Consider the following 17,025-nt stretch of genomic DNA (forward strand, 5'->3'; position numbering starts at 1 on the left):
CACAGGTGGAGGGTGGGGTCTCTGTGGATGCAGGCGCTGCCACACACGTCTCTGTCTGTTTTTTTTTGTTTTGTTTTGTTTTGAGAAAATCCTGCATAGTGTGACTTTAAATAGGAATTATTTGACTGGCTTAACTTTCCCTTTCTTTGTTTTCATGTTTCCTGAAGAAACATTTGACTTTCTGAAATTTAAAGTTGTAATATTTTAGAAAATATATCCTTTTTTTTACACTCACACTTAAGATCGTTAAAATCCTCACAATCAGACAAGTTTGCAGCATTTAATGTGCAGTGCCTTTGTCAAGCAGGTAAGGATCAGCTGGACAAAATCACCTCTGCTAGAGACGATGACTTGATTTTACTCAACACACTTTAAAGCCTGTCTAAAAATGTATTCAGCGTATGTTTCAAATGAAAAGTTGTGTAATTTGTAAAGATGTAATTGCTGTTGAATGAATGGCTTAATAAACATCAAGGGGAGAAACTGATATTTGACATTATTTGGCATGAAAACAATCACATTTAAAGTTATTGAATCTAAGAAATCAGCAGCTTCGATCCAATCCACAAATACTAACATTAGTATCAACCTTTAAAAACTCCCATGAGATAAGAGTTTAAAAATGTCTGATTGGAAGTGTTTCACTTTATCTTTATTTGTTTTTAACCTTGGTCAAATATCTTTCATGATAACAAAGTTAAGATGTGTCTTTAGTTGAGAGATTAACTTTCAATCTATCCTTTTTTGTCCTCTAAACAATTTCTACAATTCCCACAATTTAGCATTTAATGTACAGCAGACAGTAGCTATGGACTCATTCTGAAAATGCATCCTGTAAAATAATCTTTTCACTACAGTTTAAATATGTGTTGTGCTTTGTCTAAGTTAAAAATCATAAATAAGAATTAAATTATTAAACCTAACACCAGTTAATTGATTCATAAGAAGCTATATGAAGGGGTGAGATAATAAGAAAAGATTATATTTCAGTTGCTCTCATCTGATTAAGAAAGTTGGTATTTTTAGCTGTAAACGTCTGACAAATTAAAAGTTTTCTGATGATGTGAGCTGTGTCTTAAAATAACAGATGATGTGATGGACGGACAAATGTTGTTTACAGGTTGACCGAACGTCAACCCCCTCGCAAAAGCAAGAAAAACATCTGCACAGAACCACACACACATAAACACACACACACAAAACCGGACGTGCATAAGTGCATAGCATGAGCCCACACACATACTGGTATCCATGTTCTCTGTCTGTCTCTGTGCCCTTAAAACACACTCATACAAAAGTCCATTAAACTTGTTTACTATACCAATTTAGCCTTGAGTGCAAGGACGAAGGAGGAAGAGCTTCCGACTGCAACTGCAAGTCAGGAAGTTTTTTTCCTACATGAACGAGAGCTGACTCAGTTTGACATGGCGTGTGTTTGTGACTGTTTGACTGAACAAAGTTGAGCAAAAGTTCATGTCTGTGTCTGTTTGAACTAAATTAAATGTGGACTCTAATAGAAACATCCTCAAAAGTAATTCAGGGGACCTGCTGCCACCATTATATTAGAAGTCCAATTTAGTGATTTTGATAAAACTTTTAAGTTGCAAACATTTTTTGATGAGCTGTGTTGACATAATAATGTCGGTAATTACATGAACCTAATATTGTGTGTACTTTTAATTGCGGTAATTGATTTAGGACTGAATTCAAATTGTAGTAACTCAATGAAATTGCTTGATAACTTAATTTTTCTCAGGACAGTTCAGACTACATGTGGAGCAACTTACTTTTTTTGTTGTCAACTTCAAACTTGTGTCCACAGTTATGGAAATTAAGTCCACGACACTTTTAAACATCCTTTAAAATCTAGTCGGAGCAACTTAATTTTTATGAGTAACTTCAAAGGTTGTCTTTATACTACCAATTATTTAGTAAGTAGTAATTAAAATACCTTTGATTGAAGATGAAATGCTAATTGTCCTGACTCTGCGTAGTTTTTGATTGAACTTCATTTCAACATAAGTTGCCATAATTCAAAAGGATTTCTTTTCTTGTTGAACCAAAACATTTTTTAGAGTGTAGATTAACATTATTTGTATATTTGCATAATATTTTTGTTTTAATTTAAACTCATATTTTAGTATGTTTATTTTTTTGTTGTTTGTGTCTCAGCCTGAGTTACTGACCATCATCATGATCAACTTTTGTTTGGATGACGGCTACATGAACACATTTGCTGTGATTATTATTATTAGCCTCACATCACTGCATCGACAAAATAACTGACCGTGCAACACATTACTGTCTTGTTTGGTTACGATTCAAACTTGTCATCAAATATGAATAATATGATCGAGTTCACAACAGTTCTGTTAAACTGGAGAGGGTCTAGACCTCTTTGTCATAGCTGACAGATGTCCTGCTTCACTAAAAGTTGGTTAAAATAAAACACACCCTACAGGAACTTAGTGCAATCAGTTAATCTCGTCTCATTAACTAAACAGAAATCTGCAAGTTTTATTTGTTCAGGCTAATTACACTTCAGATTTTCAGTATTTATTTCAAAACACTTCAGAACTTATGGACACGAGTTCTTCAAAACTTGTCTTTTGACTTAAAATGATGAGTTGAATGAATGTTCTGCACAGCGTTAATGAACTTATTAAATTAAGTTTCTAAAGAAACACAATCAGGATATTAGTAGACTTCCCAGCATGCACTGTGAAATGAAGAACTAACTCTTAAAACTGAGATAATGTAAAAGGAAATCAAATGTTCATCAGAGACGAAGAGTTTTTGGTTCAACTTACAATCTTAAGCTTATTGAACATGTTTTCTCAAGTAGAACTGAATTACTGTCACATTTACTTGACTAGAAAAGTTTATTTGTTTTTGAATCATTACCTCAACTTCTCTTAACAAATGTCCACCTAAATTTTTAAAGCAGCCAATACACTATCTTTTTGTTAAAGTTAAAGTTAAAACTTTTTTTACAGTGAAGTAAACGCAAATTCTACATAAAGAACTGGGATGATAAATCTTATAAAACAGGTCACACCCCTGCATGAGTATCTTCTTCTTTGTCTTTTACTGCAGGTGCAGCTCTCTTTGAATAAGGTGTACTTTATCAGGCAAATGTCCATTTATTTAATAGCCTTAAAATTTTGTTTCCTTTTTGTAACCGCAAGAGGATGTCGGGGAGCGTTGGGTGGAGATCTGTTTTCTCACACACTTGTTATCTGTTAAATACTAATAAAAAAGAATCACAAAACAGTTGACAGGTTCCTCCAATTTCCATGCAAGATATCCAGATTTTAAGGGTCTGGAGTTCAGGGAAAAGAAAGAGGATCTGATTCCAAGTCAAGGGGTCAGACTGTTTTCTATATTTTTAATCTAAACCACTTATTGAATAAGTTTGAAACAGATAATATTTTCTTGATCCATGACAGCTTCCCCTGAGACTCCTTTCTCTGACACCTCTCTGATAAGAAGATAATATGACCTAAAACACAATAAGTGAAAAACATACACATGATCTTTAAAATGTGTCTTAAAAAGTTAAATACAGATTTAAAAAATAACAATAATAATCGGCTGAGTGCTCCAGAAGTATTTTTTGTAAGTTTAATTACATAAATTATGTTTTAATTTTTGTCTGCACACATCTGACCTCTATACAAGCTGTAAATTAAAGAACAATTTTAGCTTCCCCTGAGATTTTGAGTCTTTTCTTTGACACCTTTCAAATAAGGAGGTAATATGACCTGAAACACAATGAGCAAAATATACATGTTATCTTTTTTAAAAAAAAGTGTCTTAAAAGTTAATTTGCATGCAGACATTCTGATTTAAAGTTTTTTTGCAGGTGTGGTTGGATAGTTTTTCTTTTATTTTTTTGTCTACAAGCATCTGACTTCTATTGAAGCTGCAGGTGAAAGAATAATTTTAAACTGCTGCTGTACATCAGTAGCATTATATCAGCTGTGCGTTTGGACTGTTAGAGTCAGTGCAGAGCTGCTCTGATCATGACACTGTCATTGTGGAAAGATCACAGAAGAGCAAAAGTGCAGAAAAAGGAAAGCGGATTCGATTCCAAGTCATGGAGTCCTTGTTTTATACATTTTGAAACTGAACCAGATATTGAATAGGATTGAAATAAATATTGTTTTTCTTTATGAATGACAGCTTCCTCTGTGATCTTGACTCTTTCTTTGACATCTCTCTGATAAGAAGATTATATGACCTAAAAGACAATAAGTAAAATATACATGTGATCTTTAAAATGTATCTTAAAAAGTCTACAAACTTTCATTGCCTTCAGGTGTATCTAAAGTAGTTGAAGCATGCAAATAAGCAGTCACAATTTAACCCACGGTGCCCTTTTGTCCATCTGGTTACGCTTCTTTTTCTTTGTGTGTGTCGGGATGCAGATGACTCATATCCAAATTGCAAATTAAAGCAGAGCGATCTTAAATTTCTGCTGTACGTCGTCAATATTGAACTGTTAAAGAGTTGAAGCTGCACTGCTCTGATCATGACCCTGTTATTGTGGGAAGATCACAAAAGAGCCAACGTGCTCGGAGGAGAAAGCAGAGCTGATATACCAGTCTATTTTTATCACTCACTTCAATTAATACAAATCAAAATAAAATTAAGGCTTTAAATTTGGTGAAACTTTGTGAATTATACTGCCTATAAGTTGCCTTTTCAGTGATCTTGATACAAGAGTTTGTGCAATTTAGTCACACACACACTCACACACACTCTCACACACACTGAACTGCAACTGTCATGAATCTAACACTTTATCCTGTGTTTTCAGTTTGACAAATTACACAAAATTTTATAAATTCAAATAGAAAATATGTTGTTATGTTCAACAGGTAGAAACTCTGCAGACAGTATTATTTGTGCATTAGTTAATTAACTGTGACACAAAAACTAAAAAAGCTCCGGTGTTCCACTAATAGTTCAAAAAATAATGTAATCAACACAATCTGGTGAAAATTATTTAATCATTTATAACTTTTCTACATTTCCCTCACTAATATGGTTGTATCATATTTGTGTGCCTGGTTTTGAGTTTTGTCCCGTATGCAGCATCGCTCTTGTCATGTGAAAACACCGGTCAGGTGAAGTCGGGTAATTTGGGACACTTTTTGCTAGATTACCAAAAAACCACCTACAATTCTGAAAACTACCTTATGTGTTACTTTTAGAACTTGTTATGGATCTCTAATATATTTCTATGAAACCCCGCCTCACTCCGATGACATGTTCGGGTGAAATGGGACAGCTGGTGAGATAAAATGGGACGGTCACTGATTGTTAAAAACACACCTAAGATGGGGCGTCCCTGTCGCTCAGCCGTGCATCATCATCATCATCATCATCCTCCCGCCTCTCTGCCCCCTTTCCTGTCTTGTCTTCAGCTGCCCCTATCAAAAAAAGGCAAAATAGCTGAAAAATAATCTTTAAGAAAAAGAAAAAACACACCAGCTTAACTGAAGAACAATTGTATTTCAATGTTTGCTTGTTTTTTTAAATGACTTTATCAGTTCAGTCATTAAATCATTAAATCTTCTTATTCTTCTATTGGATTATGACACCCTTGATTTTTTCCTCCCTCCACTGATTTTACTCTCCTCACATGCGTGTGTGTGCTTGTGTGTGGATCTGGATAATTCTGGATCTTTGTGGCAGACATGGATTCACTGAATCATCTTTAATATTTTTTTAAAACTAAAATACTAAAAATACTAAAAATGTCAGTAATATATGAGGGTGGCACACGACGCCACAGTAATTCACGATTTTATGGCACCTGGAAGCCCAGAAACATGTTTCTCCTCATAAAAATGTCCCATTTTAGCTTAATTTTTTTTTTTTACCTGAATGCACTTATTCAAAACTCTTTCCCATAAAAAGTAAAGTGTATTGTGAAAATATTTTGATTAAGAGTCAAGCAGTTACTAAAATGCAACATCCTACAGCCAGTTTGGTTTTATCTGCAGTCGTCTAATTACCAGAAAAAGAGACCTTACAAGTATTTTAAAAAACTTTGCCCTGCCCATCTTAATTATTCCAGACCAATCAAAATGATTGTTTCAAGAAAAGAACTTTTGTAGCATCAACTAAATAAATGTTGATTAGTTATTAGTTGCTAATATTTAAAGAGTACAAGATGTTAAACCCCATTTGTCCCAGATTACCTGACTTCATCCTACTCTCAACGTTGCTGGTTTAGAAACTCTTCTTAATGTTGAGAAACTTTGTCCACCTTTTTTCTTATGAAACTGGTTCAAAAGTGATTACATAAACTCAGGAAGCACACCGTTGTTGAGCTGGAAAAAAGGTTCTCTAATTCCTTTCGAACGTAATTGCAGCACAAAACACACACTGCTCTGACAGTAAAATGTCTGAATGCTGTTCGTGTGTTTCCTCTCGTCCTTCTTTCCTCACTCCAACTCTGATCTACTGTTTGTTATAGATGCTCAAAAGTGAAAAAAATGAACGAAAAGGAGTGAGGACAAAATCAATGTGTTGTCATGGTATATTATATATTATATTATATATAATTGAATGCTGTTTTACTTTGTTTTATGAATCAATCTGTCGTGTTGCAAATACCAAAATCAGTGTGCTGCTGAGATCTGAATCCAGAGGATGTGATGTGATAACTGTCACGAGCTTTTGATGTGTTCTGTACGTCTGTGGAAAGTGTCACGTGTGATGTATGTTTAATTTGTGTGTAATCTCTTGAATGAAGCTACACAAGAATGCAAACTGAATTTCAGTGTGTCCTCACAGAAAACTTGTACCATATCATGTTTTATCTTTACTTTATCTAGTGTGTTTTCAATTTGTTTGAAGTGTCTTGCCTCTTTTTCTTTCATTAAAGCCATAATATGCAATACTTCCTTAAAAACAGCATAGATATATAAACATAATCCCTTTTAATAATCACCTTTGACACAACTGTAGCGTGTGATCATGGCTGCATCTGCAGAGATTTTGCTCTCTGCCTGTGAATACAAAGAAGGGGAAAGTTAAACCCATCTAGTAATACCTATTTAAAGACACTCTATGCAGGATTGTCCAAAAACAAACAAACAAACAAAAATAAAAAACAATGCATAGACTCAAACAGAAGTGTGTGGCAGCTCCTGCGTCTAAAGAGACCCTGCTCTCTGTCTGTATTTCCTTAATTTCTCATTATTCTGCTGTGCTCAGGACATTTAACCAGCCTAACATCTGTATTTGATGTCCTCGGTATCCAACTAACTTTCCGGTGCATTTAAGAACAGCTCAGACAAATTCTTGCTAGAATAGTGTCAACCATGTAGATGCACGTGGGAATCAGCTTAATACAATCTGTCATGTGTCTATATAATAGTGCTTTCTTTAAAAGAAATGTTTCGGTAAAGTTTTTTGAACGCTCTAGAGCCTTAAAACATCAAATGTGTAACTGTTACTGTGACTTCCTTGTTGTTTTACATAATTTTAGATCACCTAAACCTTGAGTTTCTCACAAGGTCACTTGCTCTGCAGATGTGGGGAGAAATGTAAGACTCATTGATATTTGTTTTTTGTACTATTTCAGGGTTTTTAAATGGGCCATTTTCCAATATAATCTACTTCAGCTTCTTCCTTGCTTTTTAACACAGATTACAGTCATTCTTAAAATTTATGTGAAGACTTAACACCTCTGTTATTTTTAAAACTGAGTGATGGACCAGGAGAAATTGAAACACCACGAGCAAACTGTATTGTCACATTTAACTAAAATGTGTTAAAAAGTAAAACATCTACAAACTTTCCTTAATGTGTGTTTCCACATGAAAAACACATCACAGTTTAACCTCCAGTGTCACTGAACAAACTATATTTCTGAGATGGTAAAATGTGTCTTAAAGCTGCGTGTAGGTCCGACATTTCGACATCACCTCATCAGCAATGTGTTTTTAAATGGGTGGTTTTCTCATACGATACCTTTCTGCTTCTTCCTCGCTCTTCAAAACTGAACACAAACACTTTTAAAATTCACATGAAGACTTGGCATCTATGTTATTGTCGGAGTAAAGAGAACAAAATGATCTAAAAATGTGTGAGTGATGGGACACAGATGGTTAAAACAGCATGATATAAACATTTGAGCAAACTGTATTTATACATTTAACTAAAACATGTCTTAAAAAGTAAAATATCTACACGCTTTCCTACAGGTGCATCTCAATCAGCTTGAAAGCAGTCAGTCAAAGCTGCCACAGTTTAAGTTCAAGTTGCGTGTAGCATTTTCATATCAACTTCATTTAACTCACAGTTACTGTCTTAACAGTTTACACAGAAAAACACAAACCTATTTGTAAAAAAGCTTAAATAATGAATTAACTGTTCAATGACAGTGAAATGAAAACATCTGTGCGGATTGTTCTTTTATCTCTTTACATGCTAAATATGTATTTTTATATAAAACCCCTCTTCTATATCTTCTTTATTTAGAAAACGTTTTATAGTAAAGGAGGTGTGTGTGTTGTGTGTTCTTCTGTTAACATTTTTAAACACAGTTATGTGGTTGAGGTCTACAGTACACCTGAAAAGATCTCGGATAATTTAAGGAGGAAACCAGCAACATATGACAAATTATTGGGCTCTTTTCTGACCACTGTTACACGTCCATGGCAAATATGGAAATGTGTCCTTTTGTGCTCCCACTGTCTAATGCTATAATATCTTATTAACAAACATTAGGACCACATACCTTTACTTGAATTTTTTTTTTCTATTTTCCACTTGTGAACCCTGTAGAGCTGGGGGTACTTTGTTTTTTTGCCTATTATTCTTCTGTGCATTTGTTTATGGAAAATGGCTCTTTTGCTTCAATAAAAATCTCTTAAATGACGTGACTGAGGTCTAATTTTTTCATTCAATCCTGATCCTCCTCCTCCTGACTGAACGACGCAGGTGAGGGAGAAGAGCGCGGAGGTGACGAACCTCATGGCTTTAGATCTGAAACATACCGGACACCGTTTCACGCAGAAATACTTTACAAACGGCAAAGAAGACAGAAGTGTTCAAACTATCTCTTTTGATATGTTTTTTGAACTTCAGAGGCACTAAAAGAATTCCTTTTGTTTAGTTTACTTTTCAGATATCTCATACTTTTTAATTGACAATGCTGTATTTGCATCTTTTCTTCAAAGAACACTGGTTTTTGCTGTCTTGTATTTGACTTATGTTCACTTCTAGTGTATATTTAGGAGACTATTAAAAAAAAAACACTAACTGAAATAAGAAAATATTGAGTCCTGAGTAGTGTCTGTAGGTATTCATTTCCGGCTACATATAGTCCCATGAACCTTTAATAAAAAGGGAATACCTTGTGTCGTCTGAGAGGCAAAAAAAAAAGTCTGCATAACACTTGCAAAATCTCTAGCTGCTGCTAAAATAATGTTTTGAGTACAAGTTAGGGAGTCACGGTTTTTCAGGGATCAAAATTTCACTTTTAGTCACTTATTCACTAGTCATCATGGGACTGGGATGGGACAGGGAAAAAAAGTCAGCGGGAGTCAGAATCATAACAATAGGTCTTTCTTTTTTATATGAATAAGCACAATTCTTTTTTAGTTTGAACATAATGCTAATCATTCTGTTTTCTTCTTCAGTTCGTTTTTTATTCTTTCCTATCTGCTCTGATGGTTGGTTGCAGCCACCTGACCAGTGCATGACGTGTGTGGACTGTGGAGCGACGGAAATGGGATGGGAGTCTTTTCTTCTGGATCTGGATATGGGGTTGGGGACGGTACGGTACGAGCAATTTTGTGGGAGTGGGACGGGACAGGAGTGAAAATCACATCTTCTCTCATCTGGACGTTAGTGGCTGGACCGTCAGAGCGCACTGCTCACAGGAACTATAAAGAAAAATCAACCTGAAACAATCAAACTGCTGCTAAAAACAGGATTTTTACCCACCATCCTCAGTGGAAGTTACGCCTTCGTGACCTGCAGTGAGAAGTGACATAAAGGAGGAAACAACTGGTTTAGAAAAAGTGAGGAGAGTGATGTTTTCCTGTCAGACTTTACCGTTCAGTATATCTGTATACTATCCAGGATATGTGTTCATGTTCAGTTTGTCTGAAATTTCAACATCTGTCAACAGAATGGAGTCAAATTTACTTTCTGTGTTTGGCTGCCACAGTGAACAGCTGACAGCAGATGAAACTTAAATGCAACTTAACTGAATTTTTATGATTTTCTATATCTTGTTGTCAATTTTCTATTTTCTATTTGTGCTTCCCGCCTTGCAGCACTCACTTTTTTATCTCACGTAACACTGTTAAAACTACAATATTTATTTTAACTTGGAAAAGTTAGTGTCTGGACTGCCTTCAAATTTTATTCATTCAAAACATTTAAACTCTTCTAGTCAAATAAACTTTGTTGTACATGAGAAAACATGTAAGCCTGAGATATTAAGTTGACGACAACTCTTCAGTTACACTGACAAACTAATATATCAAATTATGAGTGTGAGGCTTAATACTAACCTTCACCATGGTTCACAGTGAAGTGTATTAGAGACACACAGCATATGTTTTCTTCAAACTATAAAAAAAGAAGAGTGTTAATTCTCCAACAATGCATGCTGGGAAGTCTGCTAATACACTGATCATGTTTCTTTAGAAACTTAATCCAGTGAGTTGATTGAACTCTGTGCAGTAAATTCATTCAATTCATTATTTCAAGTCAAAAGACTCTAGAGTTGTTTATAGGTTCTGAAGTCTGCTCAAAGTGTTCTGAAGTTTAATTAACCTGAGTAAATAAAACATGCATATTTGTGTTTAGTTGATGAGAAAAGGTTATTTGATTCCACTAAATTCCTGCAGGATTGTTTTTTTTTTTTAACTGTGCTTCCTCCTTACTTTCCACCAAAGTAACCAAGGAAAATTCCTTGTAAGTGTAAAACCTACCTATCAATACACCTAATTCTGATTCTGAAAACTGAGGACTGAGGATTAGCATTTGAACATAACATTCATTTTTTTAAAAAGACTCTTTCTGTTTTGTGTTTTTTTTAAACATATATCTTGTTTTCTTTTCTGAGCAGATTATTTGCCCATACATTTACTTTGGTCTCTACATGTCCCATATGGGTTTTTGGGTGATTCATTATTTTATTTCTAAAGTTTTTAGCACATTCTGTGAGAAACTTGAAACAGAAAAATAAGTTTAAGTGTCTTATTGTTTTGTTGGCTCAGATTTAACACTTTTAATCTGTGAGCTTCAATGTTGGTGTGACTTGAAATGTTAACACTCCTTCAGAGGTTATAACAACACTGATGTTTCCATGTGGTGTCAGATACATAAGAAAAAGAGTTTATCACATTATTTCTTCTAAATCTGGACGATTAAGCTGTAACTAACTGTGCTCTCTAAAAGTAGAAAGCACTAGTGACTTTCAGACTTTCTTTGCTGTCCAAAATAGAGAATTCACAGCTGTGTTCCAATTGCACACCACTGTACACTAATATTAATTGTTTTTATTATGTTAACACTGAAAAATTAGAGTTAAAATGATTTAGCTACTATATCTAGAAATACACAGTGCCTTTGGGTTTTTCAAATGTGATTTTTCACTGGTTAAAGCACCTTTAACCTAAAAACATGATACCAAACCAGTGCATGTACCTGCATCACACCAGGGATAAATAAGCAACATTTTAATCTTACACATAACATCTGTCTCTCTGTTGTCTGCACTTGTATATATTCCTAAAAACACTCAGTCCCATAGATGCATCATCTAGCTGCAACAAAGCAGCTACTACCCTACAACTGGTGCGATCACATGAAGCAATAAATCCTTAAATCATTACTTAAAATACTAGATATTTGTTGAAAGGTTCAATGCTTTGTCATGTTTTAAAAGCTGCAAAGTTTGGCAGCCTCTCTGGAGACGGTGAATAATTTCCTGATAGTACAAAACCTGTAGTCACATTATTTTCTTGCTTACTAAATATTGCTAAAATGTTTGATAAAAACAGGGTTTTCTTGTGTAATAACAGAACAATGTCAACATCATATAAAGAATGGAGATGGTTTGGTGTTCAACACATGTAAGAAACCACAAATTGTTTTAAGCTGACTCAGTATCATGTTTGCTTATATTTCTGGGTTTGATTTTCTGACATCATTAGCAGACGACTGTAAGGACGAAACCTTTTCATGTGTGGTGCACCTGAACGCACTTTAGATCACACAAGGGCACTTGAAAGTTTTTAATTTTCTGAGAGTCTGAAAAGTCTCCTTCTCTGTCTTGTCTTTTGTTGCTGTTTCTTTTCAGCTCCTTAAAGTTAGAAAACAGCACAGTTTAGGCTTTCTGTGATGTTTCACTGCATAAAATATAATCTGAAATCTAATCAGAAGAACACTGCATATGTTTCAAAGTGTGATAAAAATATGGTTTGCTGAAATGTATGTGCAGCTTGATAGTTTTGTCTGTTAAGGAAAATGATTTACTCTGTGTTGGATAAAAGGCCTAATGTGAGCTTATTCTGCAAGTCCTATGAGTCAAAGTAAAACAGCTGATAAATGTGATTATGTTGTTGGATGAGATTTATGGTTGATGAGTAAATATAAGGACTAAATAAATACTTTTAAAGTACTGGTGGGCTTTCATCTTGATTGGTCTGTGTTAATTTTGCTAATTTGTTTTATCTTATTTTTGTACTATTATATTCATGTGTATTTGGGCATTTTTTTAAATTCTTGATTCTCTCTCACTGAAAAGTTAATAAAAAGCTTAATTAGAAATATTATTTACATTTGTGTCATTTGTTTTTACTGTAATTTGACCATGAGTTTTGTTTGTCTGATGTGAGTGTTTGCTTTTGTTGCATGTATTAATGTTTTGTTAGTGTCAGAGCATTTTGCAAACAAAATGAATCATTTTGACTAACAAGTTTCAGTTTAGGCCTGTGTGTGAACTGTTGAAAAGATAACTTCTGAATCGACAAATGGGGGAAAATGCAAATAGTCACTGTTATGGAGGGAAACAGACATCACAGTTTTCTGTTTCTTTATCAAACTGCAAACCACATATTCACTGGTCTGACAGTGTGATTACACACTTACACTGTGTTGTAACTCCTTTAATTGTGTTTCACTTAAAAAACGTGTGATGCTGCGTTTAAAATCTGCTTCAAATGTGAATAATTTCTTCCTGTGGATCATGAAAATAAGATTATTTAGTGCAGAATGCAGCATTTTAAGAGAGCTTCATATGAATTTATGAAAATGTTAAAGGAAGAAACATCATAGTGCTCTAAGGAAAATTTAAATCCCAGTGAAAAGCTTTTTCAGATTCAGATATGTGTTTTTACAAACTGGAAAAAAAAGATGAAATGCATGTGCTGCTTACAGTTTTCAGCTTTGCAGAAAATTTTGATATTAATTTAATTTAATTTGTGTGTGCTTGCATTCACGTAGATAAACTTTTATATTTGAGAATTAATTATTTGAAAATGTAAGTGCAGAGATAAATGACGAAAGCCTGTTTGCGAAAGTTTGAAGAAGCGTTTAAGCAGGTTTATTAACAACTGTGTCGTGCGTATGTGTTGTGTTTTGTGTTTTGTGTGTGTGTGTGTGTGTGTGTGTGTGTGTGTATGCGTACGTGTGTGTCAGACTGTAAAGACGGATCAAGGAGAACAGAAAGTGTGAGAGTGAGTCAGTAAGTGTCAGCACGAGTGCGTCAGCATACGAGTGAGAATTCACTTGTGAAATTGTGTATTCCTGACATATGCAAGTGTGTGTGAAATTGTGTGTGTGTGTGTATGTGTGTGTGTGTAATGTGTGCATGCATGTATATTCTCCTATATATATATATGCTATGTGTATGTGTGTATGTGTGTACAGTATGTGTGTGTGTGTGTGTGTGTGTGTGTGTGTGTGTGTGTTTACCAAAGATAAAGTGAGGATCAGAGCTTGTTTTCACTTTCAATTTCTTCACAAAAAGCTCCTGTTGAAAATTTAAAAAATAAAAAAACCAAAAAGGGATATAAATATAATATTAATTGACACAATGTATATATTGTTTTAATTTTACTTTATAGTTTGAATTGGCTAAATTAAAAGTGAACCAACTTAATTAGAAGTTGTTTTGTCCCATCGACGGTTCAAAAGTGACTTGTAACTTGAAGTAACAGCTGCAAACAGAAGAAACTATTATTAGTCCCATTAGTGCCATTCGTGCGTGTGTGTGTTTCTGTGTGTGTGTGTGCGTGTGTGTGTGTGTGTGTGTATGCATGTGCACCGGTTTGTTGATGTTTTGACCACCAGCGTCAGACAAATATCCCAGGAAATACATTTAACCAGCTGACGTGTGTGCGCATGGTTACAGAAGGATGTGAAATATTGTCTATTTATATTTGTGTGTGTGTGTGTGTGTGTGTGTGTGTGTGTGTGTGTGTGTGTGTGTGTGTCTGACTGTGTGTGAATTAAATGGGCTGTATGCTGTGATGTTTCATTCACTTACGTCTACGGAACCACAGAGGCAGCTCTCACAGCACTGATGACGTCCAGACATGCACTGCTGTGTGTGTTTTTGTCTCTGTTTGTGTGTTTTTTGTCTGTGTTTAAGTGTGTGTGTGTATTTATCAGCGCTCTTGCGTGTGTGTGTTTCCTACGTCAGGGGCCACAGAGTTACCCCCTTACTAAACCCTCACTTTCCTCTTTCCCACTTTACTGAATCATTTTCCAATACCCACCTATTGGACGCTGTGCCAGCTACTTTCTTTTGACTCATACACCAAAAAAGCGTGTGTGTGTGTGTGTGTGTGTGTGTGTGTGTGTGTGTGTGTGTGTGTCTGTCAGCGGAGGTTAAATTAAACATATAAAGGCATATTTATACTGTACATCTGGGGTAAAAGTATGGATGGATGCTGCCATAACCAGGAGGGTGGAGTCTGCTACAGGACATCCTGGCAGAGAACAGGAACCTCCGATCCAAACTGACGTGGCATTTTGCCCTCCGGTAGCTCACACACACACACACACACACTGCACCACACTTCCGTCCGGAAATGTGCCCCCACCTCACCACACCGCTTCATATTTTGGTGCAGAGCTCGGCAAAATAACAGGCAAATCCGTTTTCACGCTTAGCTGTAAAATATAAAAATTTGGCCTGAAAAAAATAAGAAACGCCTCCTGCATCTGAATTTAAAGATGATTCAACATACATAATTGTCAAATTAGTTGATTCTCAAAGTTAATATCATACAAATGTGGCAAATATTAAAGACTAGACTCAGTCAGGAATATTCAGGACCTAAAGATTCAAGGTACATTACTACTGAAACTGAAGAGTTTGAGTGATTGATGAAAAATCTGTGGTACATTACAAAATGTAAGCCTGTTTACTCCTATAATTATCATCAGAGTCATCATTTGTTTTCCTCAACTCATATATGAAACTATAAAAAAGTAAGAAATCAAACTACACACTCTACATAATTGATATTTAATGATACTGGGAGGAAGAGTCTCAGCAGACATAGACGGTGTGCAAAATAAAAGATGTAGATTTTATGATTATTTTAAAGGGACAGTTCCCTCCAAACTGAAAATACATATTTGAATTCTCACCTGTAGTGCTGTTTATCCATCTAACTAGTTTTGGTGTGAGTTGCTGAGTTTTGGAGATATTGGCCATCGGGATGTCTGACTTCTCTCGAATATAATGGAACTAGATGGTACACTAGATGGCCTGTGGTGCTCACAGTGCCAAAAAATACATTTGGAAAATTCAACAGCGCAGTCTCTTTCCAGAAATTATGACCCAGTTGCTCAAGATAATCCACAGAGGAACTATTTTCTTTGTAACACAGAAAGAAATGACATCTAGCTCCATTATACTGGAGAGAAGGCAGACATCTCTGCAGCTGATATCTCCAAAACTCTGCAACTCACACCAAAACAAATCTTGACGGATAAAAAGCACTACAGATCAGTGGAAACATACGTATTATTTGATTTGGGGGTGAACTGTCCCTTTAACCGTCATAAAAACAACATATTTTATCTCATTTCTGTACCTGTCTACTCAGACTTCTTCTCAGTATCCTTAAATGTCAATTATGTAGAGTCTGTAGTTTGACTTCTTTCTAAATATGGTTTCATATTTACTTCAAAATTCAACAGTGAAACAGGCTTACATTTTGTATTACAATAAGTAAAATAAGTGTTTTTGATTTTGGGGTGTAGTGTCCCCTTCAAATATAAACTTTTTGTCATATGATTAAATCTGTCTAAATACCTAAAGTGAAATGCACAAACACGTGCAAAGTGTGGCAACTGGCTCAACCACTGTAGGTGACAACAATGAGGCAACTCAAACGGCTGCCTCGTTGTTATGGCAACCAGACTAAACACTTTGTGCTTTTACTGAGGTTGCTTGTGTTGAAAATTGTGACTCTGAAATCTATGTCTTTTGGAGGTGGTAGTTTAACCTGTATATTGATGTGCACTGGGTGATTGGAGAATTATCAAAGTGCACAACCTTTATTAAGCCGCAATCCCTAGAAGAAGGTTTGTCACTATGGCGATGACCATGGCTCTGAAATATCAGCAGCCTAACACTGATGTGTATTGATGACGGATTTGCAGGGGCAGAAGTACCTATTTGCAAATACTCAAATTACTGTAATTAAGTAATTATCTGGGGTACTTTTATGAGTATTTTTCAATTCTATACTTTCACTCATACTTAAGTATTCATCATACTATCTAATCTACTTAGTCACTTTTAAGAATCATAATTGAAAACCACGACACACACACGAAAAGACCCCAAAGCGCTGCATATTCTCATCCCAACTCGCCACATGCCGTTGATTTGTCGATACCCCTTGGCGTCAGAAAGCTTTTGTAAAACACAAATAACGTTGTGAAATTGTCACAGCACTAAAACTACTCAGCAAGGTTTAGGATAAGACCACGTTTGGTTTTGTACATCCTGAAGTGACT

General features: G+C 35.2%; 1 protein-coding gene across 11 annotated transcripts in view; it reads right to left on the minus strand.

Annotated features, from left to right (window-relative positions):
* The window catches only part of LOC146316993 (uncharacterized), a 69,358-nt gene that overhangs the window by 15,567 nt on the left and 36,766 nt on the right, over positions 1-17,025 (minus strand). For 4 of the 11 annotated variants that reach the window (XR_014771784.1, XR_014771785.1, XM_084734710.1 and 1 more), the window contains 2 exons: positions 6,968-7,025; positions 5,341-5,438 (listed from right to left, as the gene is read on the minus strand). The exons of 5 other annotated variants lie outside the window; for them this stretch is intronic. Coding sequence is in view for 2 of the 6 variants with exons in the window: in XM_084734710.1 (XP_084590836.1) it covers positions 6,992-7,025 (34 nt within the window). In the remaining 4 variants the exon portion in view is untranslated. Of the gene's footprint in view, positions 1-5,340; positions 5,439-6,967; positions 7,026-13,959; positions 14,018-17,025 lie in introns of those variants that run through there. 2 more of the 11 variants (XR_014771787.1, XM_084734711.1) reach the window with 2 other exon arrangements.

This window comes from Lutjanus erythropterus, chromosome 13, assembly GCF_056507025.1.
Source record: "Lutjanus erythropterus isolate fLutEry1 chromosome 13, fLutEry1.hap2, whole genome shotgun sequence".
Taxonomy (NCBI): Eukaryota; Metazoa; Chordata; class Actinopteri; order Lutjaniformes; family Lutjanidae; genus Lutjanus; species Lutjanus erythropterus.